The 12,704-nt window shown below is 42.7% G+C and overlaps 2 protein-coding genes across 2 annotated transcripts in view; one reads left to right on the top strand and one right to left on the bottom strand.

Moving 5' to 3' along the window:
• The window catches only part of FBXL21 (F-box and leucine-rich repeat protein 21), an 8,487-nt gene extending 3,158 nt beyond the window's left edge, over positions 1-5,329 (top strand). Inside the window, exons 3-6 of the mRNA XM_010141081.1 lie at positions 673-1,061; positions 2,137-2,259; positions 2,935-3,106; positions 4,406-5,329. Coding sequence (XP_010139383.1) covers positions 673-1,061; positions 2,137-2,259; positions 2,935-3,106; positions 4,406-5,049 — 1,328 coding nt within the window. The 3' untranslated portion in view covers positions 5,050-5,329. The remainder of the gene's footprint in view (positions 1-672; positions 1,062-2,136; positions 2,260-2,934; positions 3,107-4,405) is intronic.
• A 2,938-nt stretch (positions 5,330-8,267) lies between these two features.
• On the bottom strand, positions 8,268-12,471 carry LECT2 (leukocyte cell-derived chemotaxin 2). The gene is made up of 7 exons (XM_010141080.1): positions 12,426-12,471; positions 11,856-11,988; positions 10,833-10,984; positions 10,143-10,313; positions 9,577-9,691; positions 8,870-9,021; positions 8,268-8,458 (listed from the first exon to the last, which is right to left on the bottom strand). Exons 1-7 carry the CDS (start codon positions 12,469-12,471, stop codon positions 8,268-8,270), a joined length of 960 nt encoding a protein of 319 aa, XP_010139382.1.
• Between the last annotated feature and the right edge of the window lie 233 nt (positions 12,472-12,704).

Genomic DNA, 12,704 nt, shown 5'->3' with positions numbered 1-12,704 from the left:
GAAAACCAGCATGGGAACCTTACTTTCTTTGCCCTGTTTTAATAAGTGGCCTCTGAAGTTTTTCATAGTTAGTTGTACAAACACTTTTCCTCTGGCTGGCATGATTTAAATCCAAAGCAAACCCAAAACCCAACAAAGCGAAGCAGTGGGGAGGCAGGAAAAGCTTTTGAATCTGACTCTTCTGAACATGTCTGTTCTGAGTTCAGCAGTGTTTAGAAAGGGAGTTTACAAATGGGTTCTGTACTTAATAAAGTTCTTCTAGAAATCACATAGTTTGTCTGCTGAGTTTAAACTTAAACATACACAATTGGCCAAACTAAATTGCTGTTAGATATTTTTTTTTTCCTACAAAGTGCTTTATAAACTATGACGTGCTGACACAGGAGCCTTCACTTGGTAAATTAACTAACCCAAGTTCTCCAGCTTCAAATCAAGTTGTACAAAAAGGTATCAAAAAAGAAGGTCCTTGCTAATGTCTGTGTGATGGATGTTGACTCACGGACATTCCTTTTCTCATAGTAAGGTGTTACGTTTAAATTTTAGTAACTTCTTGTCTCATTGTGCTTCCCCTACCTTCTCTCCCGGCATCTCCTAATCCTCTCTTTTTCTAGAGACCTGCTGTACATGAGACCTCTCAGGAAACTGCTGTTTGAATATATTGGATAGTTCCAGTACCTGAAACTTTCACGATGAAGAAAGCAAGGCAGAAAGGGGTGGTTGAAAATGAAGCTCCTCAAGCATCACAGAAAAACAAAAAACAGAAAACTTGTTTATATGGCTCGGTGTTTGGTGAATCTGACCTGCACGCCTCCATGGACTGGGGCAGCCTTCCACACCACGTTATCCTGCGCATTTTCCAGTTTCTGCCGTTAGTAGATCGAGCCAGGGCGTCTTCAGTTTGTCGAAGGTGGAATGAGATTTTTCACATCCCGGATCTCTGGAGGAGATTTGAATTTGAACTTAGCCAGCCAGCTACTTCTTACCTAAAGTCCACACATCCTGATCTCATTCAGCAGATTATCAAGAGGCACGCTGACCATCTGCAGTACGTCAGCTTCAAGGTAAGGCCGGAATGAATGGAAGCTTGGTCAGTCACGTTACTGGGTGTAATGGGTGGAGCTTCTCTGTATTGCTTGGCTTGAGTGTCTTAGCTGGGAAGTCTTAATGTTTAAAAATGCAACTACTGCAATGGTTTATCGCCACGTTGTGCTCGTACGTTCAGACATAAGGACATAGTTAAGTAACAGTAAGCTGAATTTAAATGCAGGCTGTGTTTGTAGGGTCAGGATTGCGTAAATGCACACTTGAATACTTGGTACAGTTTCCTCTGTTTATCTGAGAAGACTGTAGCTGGAATTACAGGTGCTTCAGTCACTTCTCCTTAGAGGAGGTCACAGCTCTGTGCTCTGAAGGAAAAGCAGAAGAAAGGATTGATACTAAAACTAGGATGCAAACCAGAAACTGCTTTTTCTCAGCTCTGGTAGCAGTTTTGCTTTTGGAGACACTGTGATTTGGTTGCACAGCAGTTCGTGGCTAATCAGTTGTTGAACACTTGAAACTTCTGCACTTCATATAACGGCTTATAATGAATTGGCATTGTAATGTCTTTAATGACTGCAGAGGAGGAAGGTGACGTGGAGCAGTGATTTGTCCAAAGTTAGTCACCAGGCTTATAGAGGAATTGAGAATCAGTTTGTTATTCAAGATGCAGAGGTGGTGTCCCTGCAGGTAAAACGGATTAGTTTGCTCAAGTGTATCTATTTTTTTTTGGCTCTAAGCGTCTAAAATAAACATTTTAAAGGTGTGTACATACCAGGCTCTCATAACTCCAATACAAATTACAGCTGTTTAGGCAGGCATGAGGTGATTTGAAGAGAAGGCTCAGGTTTAAGCTCTCTGTTCCTACTAGAAATACCCAGCAGTCAAACTCAGGAAAACTGTCTAATAGTAACTTTCCTAAACACTCTCTTGCCTTGAAATTTCTCATCCCTGTTGCTCTTTGTCCCTGTGGTAAGTGCAGCTTCGTGCAGTACAGCTGAGTGGGTGTGAAACTTGCAGGCTTGGGAGTCCATGATGCCATTCTCTAAATCCTAATGAAGAATGACTTCTTCATCTTTCACTTGCTTTTATTGATAGGTTGATAGCAGTACTGAGTCAGCAGAAGCAGCCTGTGACATCCTTTCTCAGTTGGTGAACTGTTCTATCAAGACACTGGGTTTGATTTCTACAGCAAAACCAAGCTTCATGAATGTTTCTAAGGTAATGTTCTGCACACTGTAACTAGAGGGACTTCAGTTGCTCTTAAACCATGTCAGCCTTCTTACTGTGGTTGTATTCAGCCGCTGGTAATTTCTGTGTACTTATTGCCAAAGTGCCTTTAATTTATAGTATGCATTAGTATTAGGAAAATAATTCAACATTGGTTCCATTCATTAAGTTTAGTGGTGTTGATACGTCATGGTATAAATATGGAATAATTCAGAAGGCCCAAGTTTCCTCATTTCTAGATTCAAAGATACCATGTGCTGGAATGTATTGTTAAAATAATTAGGAGGGTTTTTTTCTGTGATGCTGTATGTCATAGCAGAGTTACTTTCTGGAAAATAAGTGTCTGCTTTTTTCTGCAGATAAATTATAGATACTTCAGTCTCATCACTATGTCCACTTATCCCTGTTTTATTACAGTGAAAAGATAAAGTGGATGAATTAACTACTGAGTGTAAAGATGGCTTTTGTCACATGCAGCAGCATATTTTCAAAGAGATTTTCCTATGTCCATGTTCAAGTAAACCTTTCTTTGTTACATAAGAAAGCAGATGCCTAAGACGTGATTATTTTTGTATTTTCTGTGCATGTAAAACTTGAGGTTCTGCTTGTTCTGCTTAAATCTTATTTTAATACGTTTTTCCCCCCTTCTCCAATTTCTCCAAACAGGCTCATTTTGCTTCTGCACTCACGGTAGTTTTTGTGAATTCCAAGTCATTATCATCAATCAAGGTAGATGACACACCACTAGATGATCCTTCCTTGAAGGTTCTTGTTGCTAACAACAGTGATACTCTAAAACTGCTCAAAATGAGCAGCTGTCCTCACGTGTCTCCTGCTGGTAAGTGGGGAATTGAAATATCATTAAAAAATAGTCAGGAGTTAGTTTGAAACAAATTATTCATAAAATTTCTAGTGCTCTTCTGAGCCTCTTGAGTAGAGGCTTTTTATTGACCTAGTCTTGGCTTTGGGCCCTTGGAAGGCAAAGAATAATATTTTTCTGTTACTGAATGAGTTGGATGAATGAAGGTGGAGGTGCTCCTCGCTTGACCGTGCCTTCTGGAATCCTGAGGATTCCTTATTACAGCCTCAGCTGCTTTAGTACCTCTGATGATAGGCCTTGAGGAGGAAGAGCCTCCAAAATTAGTGCCAGCCTTTAATATGTGTTCCAAGGACTTGATGTTTGTTGCCAGTTCTTTTTAAGCGAAACCAAATGTCTGCCGCTTAATGTGGGCGGCTGCGTAAACTGAACTAACTGGTGTCTGTGGGAACACACGTGCAAAATCTCTGGCCTGTGAACAGCAACTGGTTGGTGGGATGGAAGCTGTGGTCAATAACTGTTTCACAAGGCAGTCTGAGTTCAGTTGTTAATACTTCGAAGTTACATCAAAAACAAAAAACATGCGGTGTGTATGAATTTAACAAACTTGTGCAAGACTGAGAGTCTTTCAGTTTCTGTGGTGCCCTCGTGTGCCCAGATCTGGTATGGTCTGCACTGGCTCCTCTTCGCTGGTGTAGGGCTTACTCCCTTCAAAACACAGCAGTGCCAGAAATTCAGAGGGCTTTTGGGTCCCTCCTCACCTCCCTTTCTCCTGAAACCTTGGTGCTAGGGAAGGGGAATCCTGCTCTAGTCTCCCAGAGCCCACTAAAGGTGGTTTAATCTCTGTACTTTGTATTCCAGGAGGTTAACAGCAGTTACGTTGTTTATGTCTTAGTTCAGGGAAGGCTCTGTTTCAGCGTAGCCCTTAAACCAGGTTGCTGGTGGTCATTTAAATAAAAAGCAGAAGGAAGGAGTATTAGGGAAGGGAAGAGTGGCAACTTCAGCTGAATCTTACCTGATTTCAATTGTTCCTTCAACGCTGTGGAAATACTGCACCGGGAGGTGCAGACGGGGAGAAAGAGATGCAGGTTCAAGATGACTGTGGCTAATTAGCCTTGCTTCTTGTACTGATGTTCATGGCCAAAACACCATAAAAGAATGTGGATATCTAGAACTTCATGATATGCCATGGGTTTGGGGTTATAGGCCTGAATGCTCAAGCCAACAGAATTAGTACTTGCTTGAGCTTTACAGCAAACAACTGGGCTCGTATTCACTCAATTTTTTTTTTTCAGAGTAATTTTTTTTTTTGTTCCCCAGGAATTCTTTGTGTTGCTGACCAGTGTCATGGACTTAAGGAGCTGGCTTTGAACTACTACATATTAAGTGATGAACTGCTGCTGGCTCTTTCAAGTGAAAAGCATGTTGATCTTGAACACCTTCGCATAGACGTTGTGAGTGAAAATCCTGGACAAGTTGAATTTCACACTATTAAAAAGCAAAGCTGGGATGCTCTGGTTAAACACTCCCCCAAAGTCAACATAGTGATGTACTTTTTCTTATATGAAGAAGAGTTTGATGCTTTCTTCAGAGAGGAAACCCCCGTGACACACCTTTACTTTGGTCGTGCAGTAAGCAAAGCAATGCTAGGTCGCATCGGCATGAACTGCCCAAGGTTGATCGAGTTGGTGGTGTGCGCTAACGGACTTCAACCTTTGGACGATGAACTGATCCGGATTGCGGAGCGCTGTAAGAACTTAACAGCGATGGGGCTTGGTGAATGTGAAGTAACTTGCCGAGGTTTTATTGAGTTTGTGAAGATGTGCGGGGGCAGGCTTACCCAGCTTTCCATCATGGAGGAGGTGCTGATTCCAGACAGCGATTATAGCTTAGATCGACTTCATCTGGAAGTCTCCCAACACCTCGGCAGAATGTGGTTTCCTGATATGATGCCGACATGGTAAATTCTCTACGTTTGTGGACAAAATGGTACAATCCGGGTGTTGCTTTCTATGCAAATAAAGAATTTAAAAATGAAATGTACAAACTTAGTACCAGATTGGAGTTTTTCTACCTTGAGATGTTCTTGTAGTGTAACTGCAGAACATTCTAGAATGTTAATGGTGAATTGAAATAGAAGATAGGTGAAGTGTACATAACACTTCTGAAAGTATGTCTGTGGTTTACAGGGGCTTCAAACTTCAGTGAACTTGAGCTTCTCTGAGCTTCAGTTCAAGTGTTCCATTCACACTGAGGGTTTTTTCCTGTTTTTGTTTAGTCTTTCTGATAGTCAGAAGAGGATTAGAGGACCTTTTTTCCTTTAGCAAAGCTGGATACACACGGGAGTCCAGTATTATTTGTCATGATGTTTTATGCAGCTACTTTTTTCAGAAATATTCATCTTATAATGTAAAAGCTTGTACAATAAAAACACTGAAGAGTAGCCAAGGTTACTCAAATATAATCTAGCTTAAACTCACGCCAGTACATCAAAACGTTGTGGTAAATAAGCTTATGCTTACAAAAACACTTTCCAGTTTCAAATTGCACTTTAATTTTGTCAGATTAGCCAAACTGTAGATACTGCATTGTACAGTATGTCGCTTTTCTGTCTTATGCACTAAACAGGTGGGAGAGACCTGGTTAAAATTAATGAATTTAGAAGTTTGGTTCTACGTTGATCACTTGGGTGAATGACAAAGCACTTTGGAAACTGCCAGACTATAAAGGATAGCTTCTGGGTTTGGGAGCGTTCTGTGCTTGATTACAAAGACTGATTGGTGTCTGCTGTCCAGTTTTTCATTATTGAGAGATAAGAAGGATCTCATAAATGTGGCTAGTGAGAAGGAAGGATCAAATGGAGTACAGTTGCCTTTGATCACTTTCTATCTGGAATCAAGAATTTAGAGCACTGAAAAAGTAAATTATTTGCCCATTAGAGACCAAAACGGCCTGTAGTAACCTCACCTGTATCTTGCAGAGCTGTGCTGTAAGCTTTGGTTTCTAGAGTAAGGGTTGCTGCAGTTGATCTTGGAATTTCTAATGCAGGACTGTTAACACTTGTTGCTATTAACTGTTTTTTGAGGAAGATTTCATTTTATTTCTTCACATTTTCTTTAAAGGGGGAAGGAGTGGTGAATCAATGTCAATTAGAGTATGTACTTTTGTGTTGACTTTTGCACCCTGTAAACTGAATTGCGTCATATACAAATTTTGCTGTAATTATTTTCATGCTGTAGTTGTTCTGCCTTCCTATTTACCATGTGAAGGTGACATTTGAGTTGCTGGTGGTATTTATCAACCCAGCTAAAATACAAGTTTCTTCCACACTTCTTTCCTGGAAAAATAACAGCTAGGGGGTTAAACCACCATTATCAGAGGCAGTCTTGTTCCCAGTTGCAAGCTGAAGGGTTTAAGATACCCTACAACGCCGGTCTCAAGCGGTAACTCATTGTTGCCTTGCACAATTAAGCATCTGGCTCTGGTTACTAGTGCTTGTAAGTCAAGCACTTACTTCTGTAATCAGGGGGTTATAATTGTCTTTTAAGCAAAAGACTGAAATATTTCTAAGCAGTATTTGGTTTGAGATGGGTGGTTTGCTTTAAATGTAACCGTAATAAAGTGATCTGATATGTGCACTGATCCCAGTCTCTTCGTCTTTTGCACCTCCTGCTAGGCTGGGTTCTGTCCTAGAAACCGTGTACCTGACAAGGCTGGGGAGATGCGGTAGAAAGGTTTAACTCCTGGACTATAGCAAATTAGTCATTGTTACTTAATGTTCGTGCCTCAAACGTGAGGGGTTTTGACTTGCTGAAACTGTACGATGGGATGTGGACAGGTCTGGTAGATGGTAAGTCCCAGAGTCCTTCATGTCTCTATCCAACATAAGAACATTAATGGAGTATTGAGAAATACGATTCAGGAGGAAACTGTTAAAATGTTTCTTTGAATATTGTCCCTTTGTATCCCCGTCACTAAAGCAGCTTTTCTGTGAAGCCACGGATGTGAGCGTGCTCCTGCTCCAACCTTCTACAAAGCAGGGCTGTGTTTATTAGAGTTGTGATTTTTGAGGTGATGATTGGTTTTTTTGTGCGTTTGCTCTGCTAACTGATCTGAACGAGTAAAACCAGTTTGAGTTTAACTAAATGCCCTCAGTGTCTTCCTCCTGAAGCAGGTCTGCAGTGGGGGTATGGTAAACCCAGTTATTTATGTTCTAACATAGGAGCAAATAATTCTGCAGACAGAAGATGCAGTGTTGCCAGCCACGCACCTTGCTTAACTGCCCTGCTAGCTGCAAGGTAATACATCCTGTGTACCCAAGACAAATACTAAATGAAAAATGGCTGTTTACCTGCCAGAACCTAGAGAGAGCTGCCTGCTGCTCTATTTCCTCCTGTCCCTCGAGCAGCCAGTACTTCAGAGCTCTGCCCTGTCCTACTAAGGCAAGTTTTGTCTGTTCTATTGGCTTTTCCTAGTTTTACTGCCCTGCAAAGATTTCCTAAAAACCCCATTTCTAAAGTGTACAAAGGGCAAGAACACAGTTTGGAGTAACCAAAACCCTCAAAATGCAGCACAGAATTGACACCTGATGTGCTGAGGAGGTTTGTAAGGTTGCTGAAAAGTCCACCTTGCCCTGAGGAGCTCACAGTAACACACCTTCCCTTACACTCGATGGGGTGAGCTCCTTCTCATGCTCACTGATTTTTCAGACTCTGCGAAAGCTTATCATTAGTCATTGCTAATTCCCTGATTCTGTTGTAAATGCAAATTCCAGCAGAAACTAAGTCTTTTTTTCCTTGTGTGGAGACCCTTTGTCATCCAATAGAGACACCAGTTGTTCTGGCATGACAACTCCAAACAGCAGGTTTTATGCCTTGTGGAGTGTGTCAGTGAATCTCCCTCTAGTTTTCCCTAGTTCAGATGCCTTTAAAATCTAAAGTAACCCTGTTTGCCAAGGTATAGTTAAGTTCATCAATTAGCCGGAGACACAATGTTCAGAATAACTACAGGGACTTAAACAGGACCTGATTGGTACCAGGAGCGTATATTAATGTCAGCACCTTGCAATATTATGTAAAGGCTCCAAAAATTGAATCAGTAGAGACAGAAACTTGTGCATGAGAAGAAAAAACAACTTGTGGATGCTGAGATGAATTTATTTGGAATTGAGTACGTTGCTCTTTCACACTTTTTGCCCTTTCCCCCTTTCAAGATATCTGGTAGGATCTGAGCGATCGCAGTTCTCGACGTGAATGTGAGATGTGATCCCAGGAAATACTCTCTGCATTGGCAACATTCTCCCAAGGATTTGACCCTTAGAAATTCTACCGCTGTATCTGATGGGGTGGATGCAGACTAGTTTCACGCAGAAGCCTGGTGAAAACAAGAGGAAGGAAAATGTCGGATGACGGATGAAGCATTTATTCTTCTGTACTAACTCTTGTTTCAAAACTATTAAAGTTTTCTGTCCTTTCCACTGAGGTAGCTGTAGTGGAAATACCCAAATAGCAAACTGTGCTCCTAAAAAGTGGATAGTGGTTGAACTTGTTGGCTTGGTGGAAGAGGGAAGATGGGAGGCAGGGAGAAGGTGGGACTTCATGCCTTTCTCTTTACTAAAGCAGGAAGACATTCTCAGTTATTTATGTTCTAACATAGGAGCAAAAAATTCTGCAGACAGAAGATGCAGTGTTGCCAGCCATGCACCTTGCTTAACTGCCCTGCTAGCTACAAAGTAATACATCCTGTGTACCCAAGACAAATACTAAATGAAAAATGGCTGTTTACCTGCTCCCTGGATCTGGACTCCGTCATCAATGGCATTCCCATTGTGAAAGAATTTAATGGGTCCGGAGAGCTGGCCGTCAAAGGGAGCGTACACGGTTGCTCCATCAGAACAGATGACATCCACACCCCTGTGCTTTCCTTTACCATTGGTTCTGAAAACAAATGGGTCATCAGAAAAGGCTCTTGTCAGGCCTGACGTTGTGTAGAGCTAGATGAGTTGGCACACTGCGAGATCTGGAAATGGCTGTTTGTACTGAGACCGGGTTGGGCATAGCTGACTGGCTGAGAATCTGCGGTGCGTGTAGATGGTGTAATACTGTGTAGGGCTGATGAGCTCTTAGACTTGCAAATTGGAGGAAAAAAAAATGCCTTTTTAAGCCTTAGAATAGAACTGTAGAGTCACAGAAATGTTGCTTGGCAGGTACCTGTGGAGGACAGCCAGCCCAGCCTCTCACTTCTGTCAAGACTGTTCCCAGCGCCAGGCCAGCTTAGGAACAGCTTAGTCCCAGTCATAAAAACCACCGAGCATGGAGGCTGTATGAACAGTGTGGGCAGCCTGGTGGCTGTGTGGTGCTGTATCACCCCCACAGTGAAAATGTTTCTTTGCGTCCAACCTAAACCTCCAAAGCTGTAGTTCTTAGGTGGCCTAAACAGAGTTCAACTCCCAGTGGAGGAGCAATAAAACCCATGTTGCAATTACACAGTACCTTGGAGCTCCGAAGTATCCGCAGCCGTACCGGTCGCAGCCTCTTATCTCGTTTGTAGGATTCCCAGAGCACAGCGTTGCCCAGCGTGTGTCTTGTTGTGGCATCGGTGGAACAACTTTGAGATACAGAAACACAAAATTAACACTTAGGTTTTAAGTGTTGTATGTTCGTTATTACTGTGTTTTTAGTGAGGTAGGAACATATGGAATCACATCCCACCCAAGCAGCTGGATGTTTCCTGCACAGAACTCATCCTTTAGGAAATGTAAATGGAATGTACATCTAAGCCTTGCTGTAAAGTTTATAGCTTGGTCTAATCTCCTACTTTACTTTAAAAACAAAAATTTGGAAGAGCATCACAGTTCCTGAGTGTAACCTAAGAGATGGGAAAAGACCCCATTTAGTTTCTTATTCTGTGCCCAGGCTGATGGGACTGGGCCCCTCCAGTCCTCTTCTATTTGATATTATTGTCCTTATTTGAAATGAGTTAATAACTGGATTTTCATTCATTCTACTACTTGTTTCTGGGGTTGGGTTTTGTTTGTTTGTTTGATTTGGGATTTTACCAGGCGTAAGTAGATGAGTGGGATCGGAGTGGTCGCAGTTCTCAACGTGGATGTGAGAGATAATGCCAGGAAATACTTTTTGCATTGGCAGCATTCTCCCGAGTTGTTGCCCTCTCTGGATTTGGCCGTGGTACCGGATGGGGTGAATGCAGACGAGCTTCACGCAGTAACCTGGAGGAGACGGGAGAGGAAGCGAGGTCAGGAAACATCAGTTGCATCTGGTCTTGGGGTGAGCAAGAAACCTTCTTCTTACTGTAGAGGTGAAGCAGAAATGTAGTCAAGGCACCAACAGTCTTGAAATCAGAATTACTCAAATTGTTACAGAAAAGAGGGAGGTGGGAAATAGGGGCAGGAAAGCAAACCTAGCAAAACTGAGGGCAAATTTCTAATACTTTATTTTTACTGTTTCCTTTTTTCTTTGTTGATTTGGGGTAGTTGTTTTCCTGCTACCTGTTTTTTCAACTCCCTTCTTCCCTGCTGTCCAAGAAAAGCATGGGAAAAGGATGACATCCTGCTGGTGCTGACTTCAGATATTTCAGAGCAACAGCCTAGTTGTGCTTCAATGTAGGAACGAGAGAGGAGGCTGTAAGGTCAATCAACACTTGGCTTGAAGAGCCACAGAAACCTTCCTCGAGGAAATAAATTGACCACTTGCGCGTGACTCACACCACATCTGCTGCTATTACTTGCCTTGTCCCGTGATTTGGACTCCGTCATCGATGGCGTTTCCATTGTGAAAGAATCGGATGGGTCCGGAGAGCTGACCGCTGAACGGAGCATACACCACCGCTCCGTCCGCGCAGATGACGTCCACGCCCCCGTGCTTCCCTTTGCCGCTGTGCCTGGAAACATGAACACGGACTTGGAGAATAATGGTATGTGCTGGTAGATCAGTTAACACAGTATGACAGCTGAAGCTTCTCTATTTACATTTTTGCATCTGCAGTGAAATTGGAAAGAAATAGTGGTTTGATCCATCTTTTTTTATTGCCCAATGTTGGTATCCAACCTTCTCTAAAGGGGGATGAGATTTCAAGTTTTAAGTGTATTTTTAATTTTCCCAAGCTCACAGGCTATTCCAGGCTGTTACAAGAAAGCACCCCTGTCCTACCCCAAAACACATCCATGCCGGTGTGAAACAGAACCTTATGTTTGGCATTTTCTTGTTTAGAAATTCGGAAGTTGGGTGATGAGGCTGGACAGTTCTTACAGCACCCCGGGAGAGGAGATGACAGGGCAACACAGGGAAGGCAGGAGCCAATCTACTTATAAAAGCATTTTTCTGGGAAATACAACCTGCCCTGTGATGAAGTACCTACTTAAAGACAACCCTCCTGGCAGACCTTTAGCTCGTCTGAATTAATCTGAGCTTCCTATAAGCTGTTGCTGAGTGTTAGTTAAAGATCAGGTTTATAAGCAACAAGAGTAAATGCCACAAATCCTTGAAATCTTTCCATTTCCTTTACTCTGCTGCTAATGGGTGCACTGGTCTCGCTTCTCCCCCCGTGCCACAGTCGGTAGCAGTGGTGTTACCGCACCTCCACAAAATTGCCAGGTAACATCCCAAAAATGAGTAAGAGGTCCCACAGACAAAAGCCTTCTCTCCTTTGAAGTGCTGACTCTGGTTAAACTCGATTTTTTTTTTCCTCCCCTGTGAACATTTCATTTCAGAAAGGGACAGCCACCCCCAGCTCCAGGCGCCCGCTGCGTTACCTGTCTGCGCCGAAATGGCCACAGCCGTATTTATCGCAGCCCCGGATCCTGTTGGTGGGATTCCCACTGCAGATCGGTGCCCAGTGCTGGTGCTGTTGCTGGGGCGGGTGCACAACCAGCTGCTTGGCGAAGACTTCACGTGCAGAAGAGGAAAACAGAAAATTCCATCATGTTCTTAGAGCATAACAGAAAGCGTGAAGGTGCGAAACAGGGTGTTTGAGGTGGAGGACATGAGCTCATGGGAGTTTCTAATTTCAGAAGCAGGGTAAAAGAACCTTGTACGACCCACTGTGTAGTTTTGATCCCTTTTTGTTGAGGTCTTCAAGGTAGAAACAAAGCAAAGCTACTCATAAATATTTTTAATACAAGTTTGTGAAATAAGTCAAAACTACTTTCCCTTTTTTTCATGAAACCTCTAAATGCTTCAATATACGACTCAAAATGCAAACCTAATTCCGTATGCTCTAATAGTCATTAACTGTGCACCTTACCTTAATTCTTCATAAAACTAGATTAAAACTGAGCGTTATTTCTATCTGAACAAATTTCAACCCGGCAATCGCAACTCACCAGTGGACACCAAGCTGACCAGAGCGACCAGGCTGAGAGCTGGCATGTTGTGGCCGTTCCACTGGTGTTCTTTGATGGAATCAAAGACATCAAGCGGTAGCTGCTTGGGGTATTTATGTGTTCTTCGAAAGGCCCATCTCTGTTATCTTGGCCAATCAGGCTTGAGCAAAGTGTTACGGCTCTGGGCAGATGGTGTTGCCATATTAGGCACTGCGGTTTTCCACAAACTCTAACAGTTGTTAGAGATGGTTGGGAAAGACTGGTAAAATAATGGGGCTC

This window comes from Buceros rhinoceros, unplaced genomic scaffold (assembly GCF_000710305.1).
Source record: "Buceros rhinoceros silvestris isolate BGI_N320 unplaced genomic scaffold, ASM71030v1 scaffold16838, whole genome shotgun sequence".
NCBI lineage: Eukaryota > Metazoa > Chordata > Aves > Bucerotiformes > Bucerotidae > Buceros > Buceros rhinoceros.
Note: the sequence above shows the minus strand (reverse complement) of the source record. Positions and strands in the feature narration are given on the sequence as shown.

Bases quoted from the DNA above. Each gene is read 5' to 3' on its own strand.
- LECT2 (XM_010141080.1), bottom strand. From the start codon at position 12,471: ATGCCAGCTCTCAGCCTGGTCGCTCTGGTCAGCTTGGTGTCCACTG. The intron at 10,314-10,832 runs GCAAGTAATAGC...CGTCTCCTCCAG, and splicing joins AGTCCAAATCACGGGACAAG to GTTACTGCGTGAAGCTCGTC. The intron at 9,022-9,576 runs GTACTGTGTAAT...ATTTGTTTTCAG, and splicing joins GGATACTTCGGAGCTCCAAG to AACCAATGGTAAAGGAAAGC.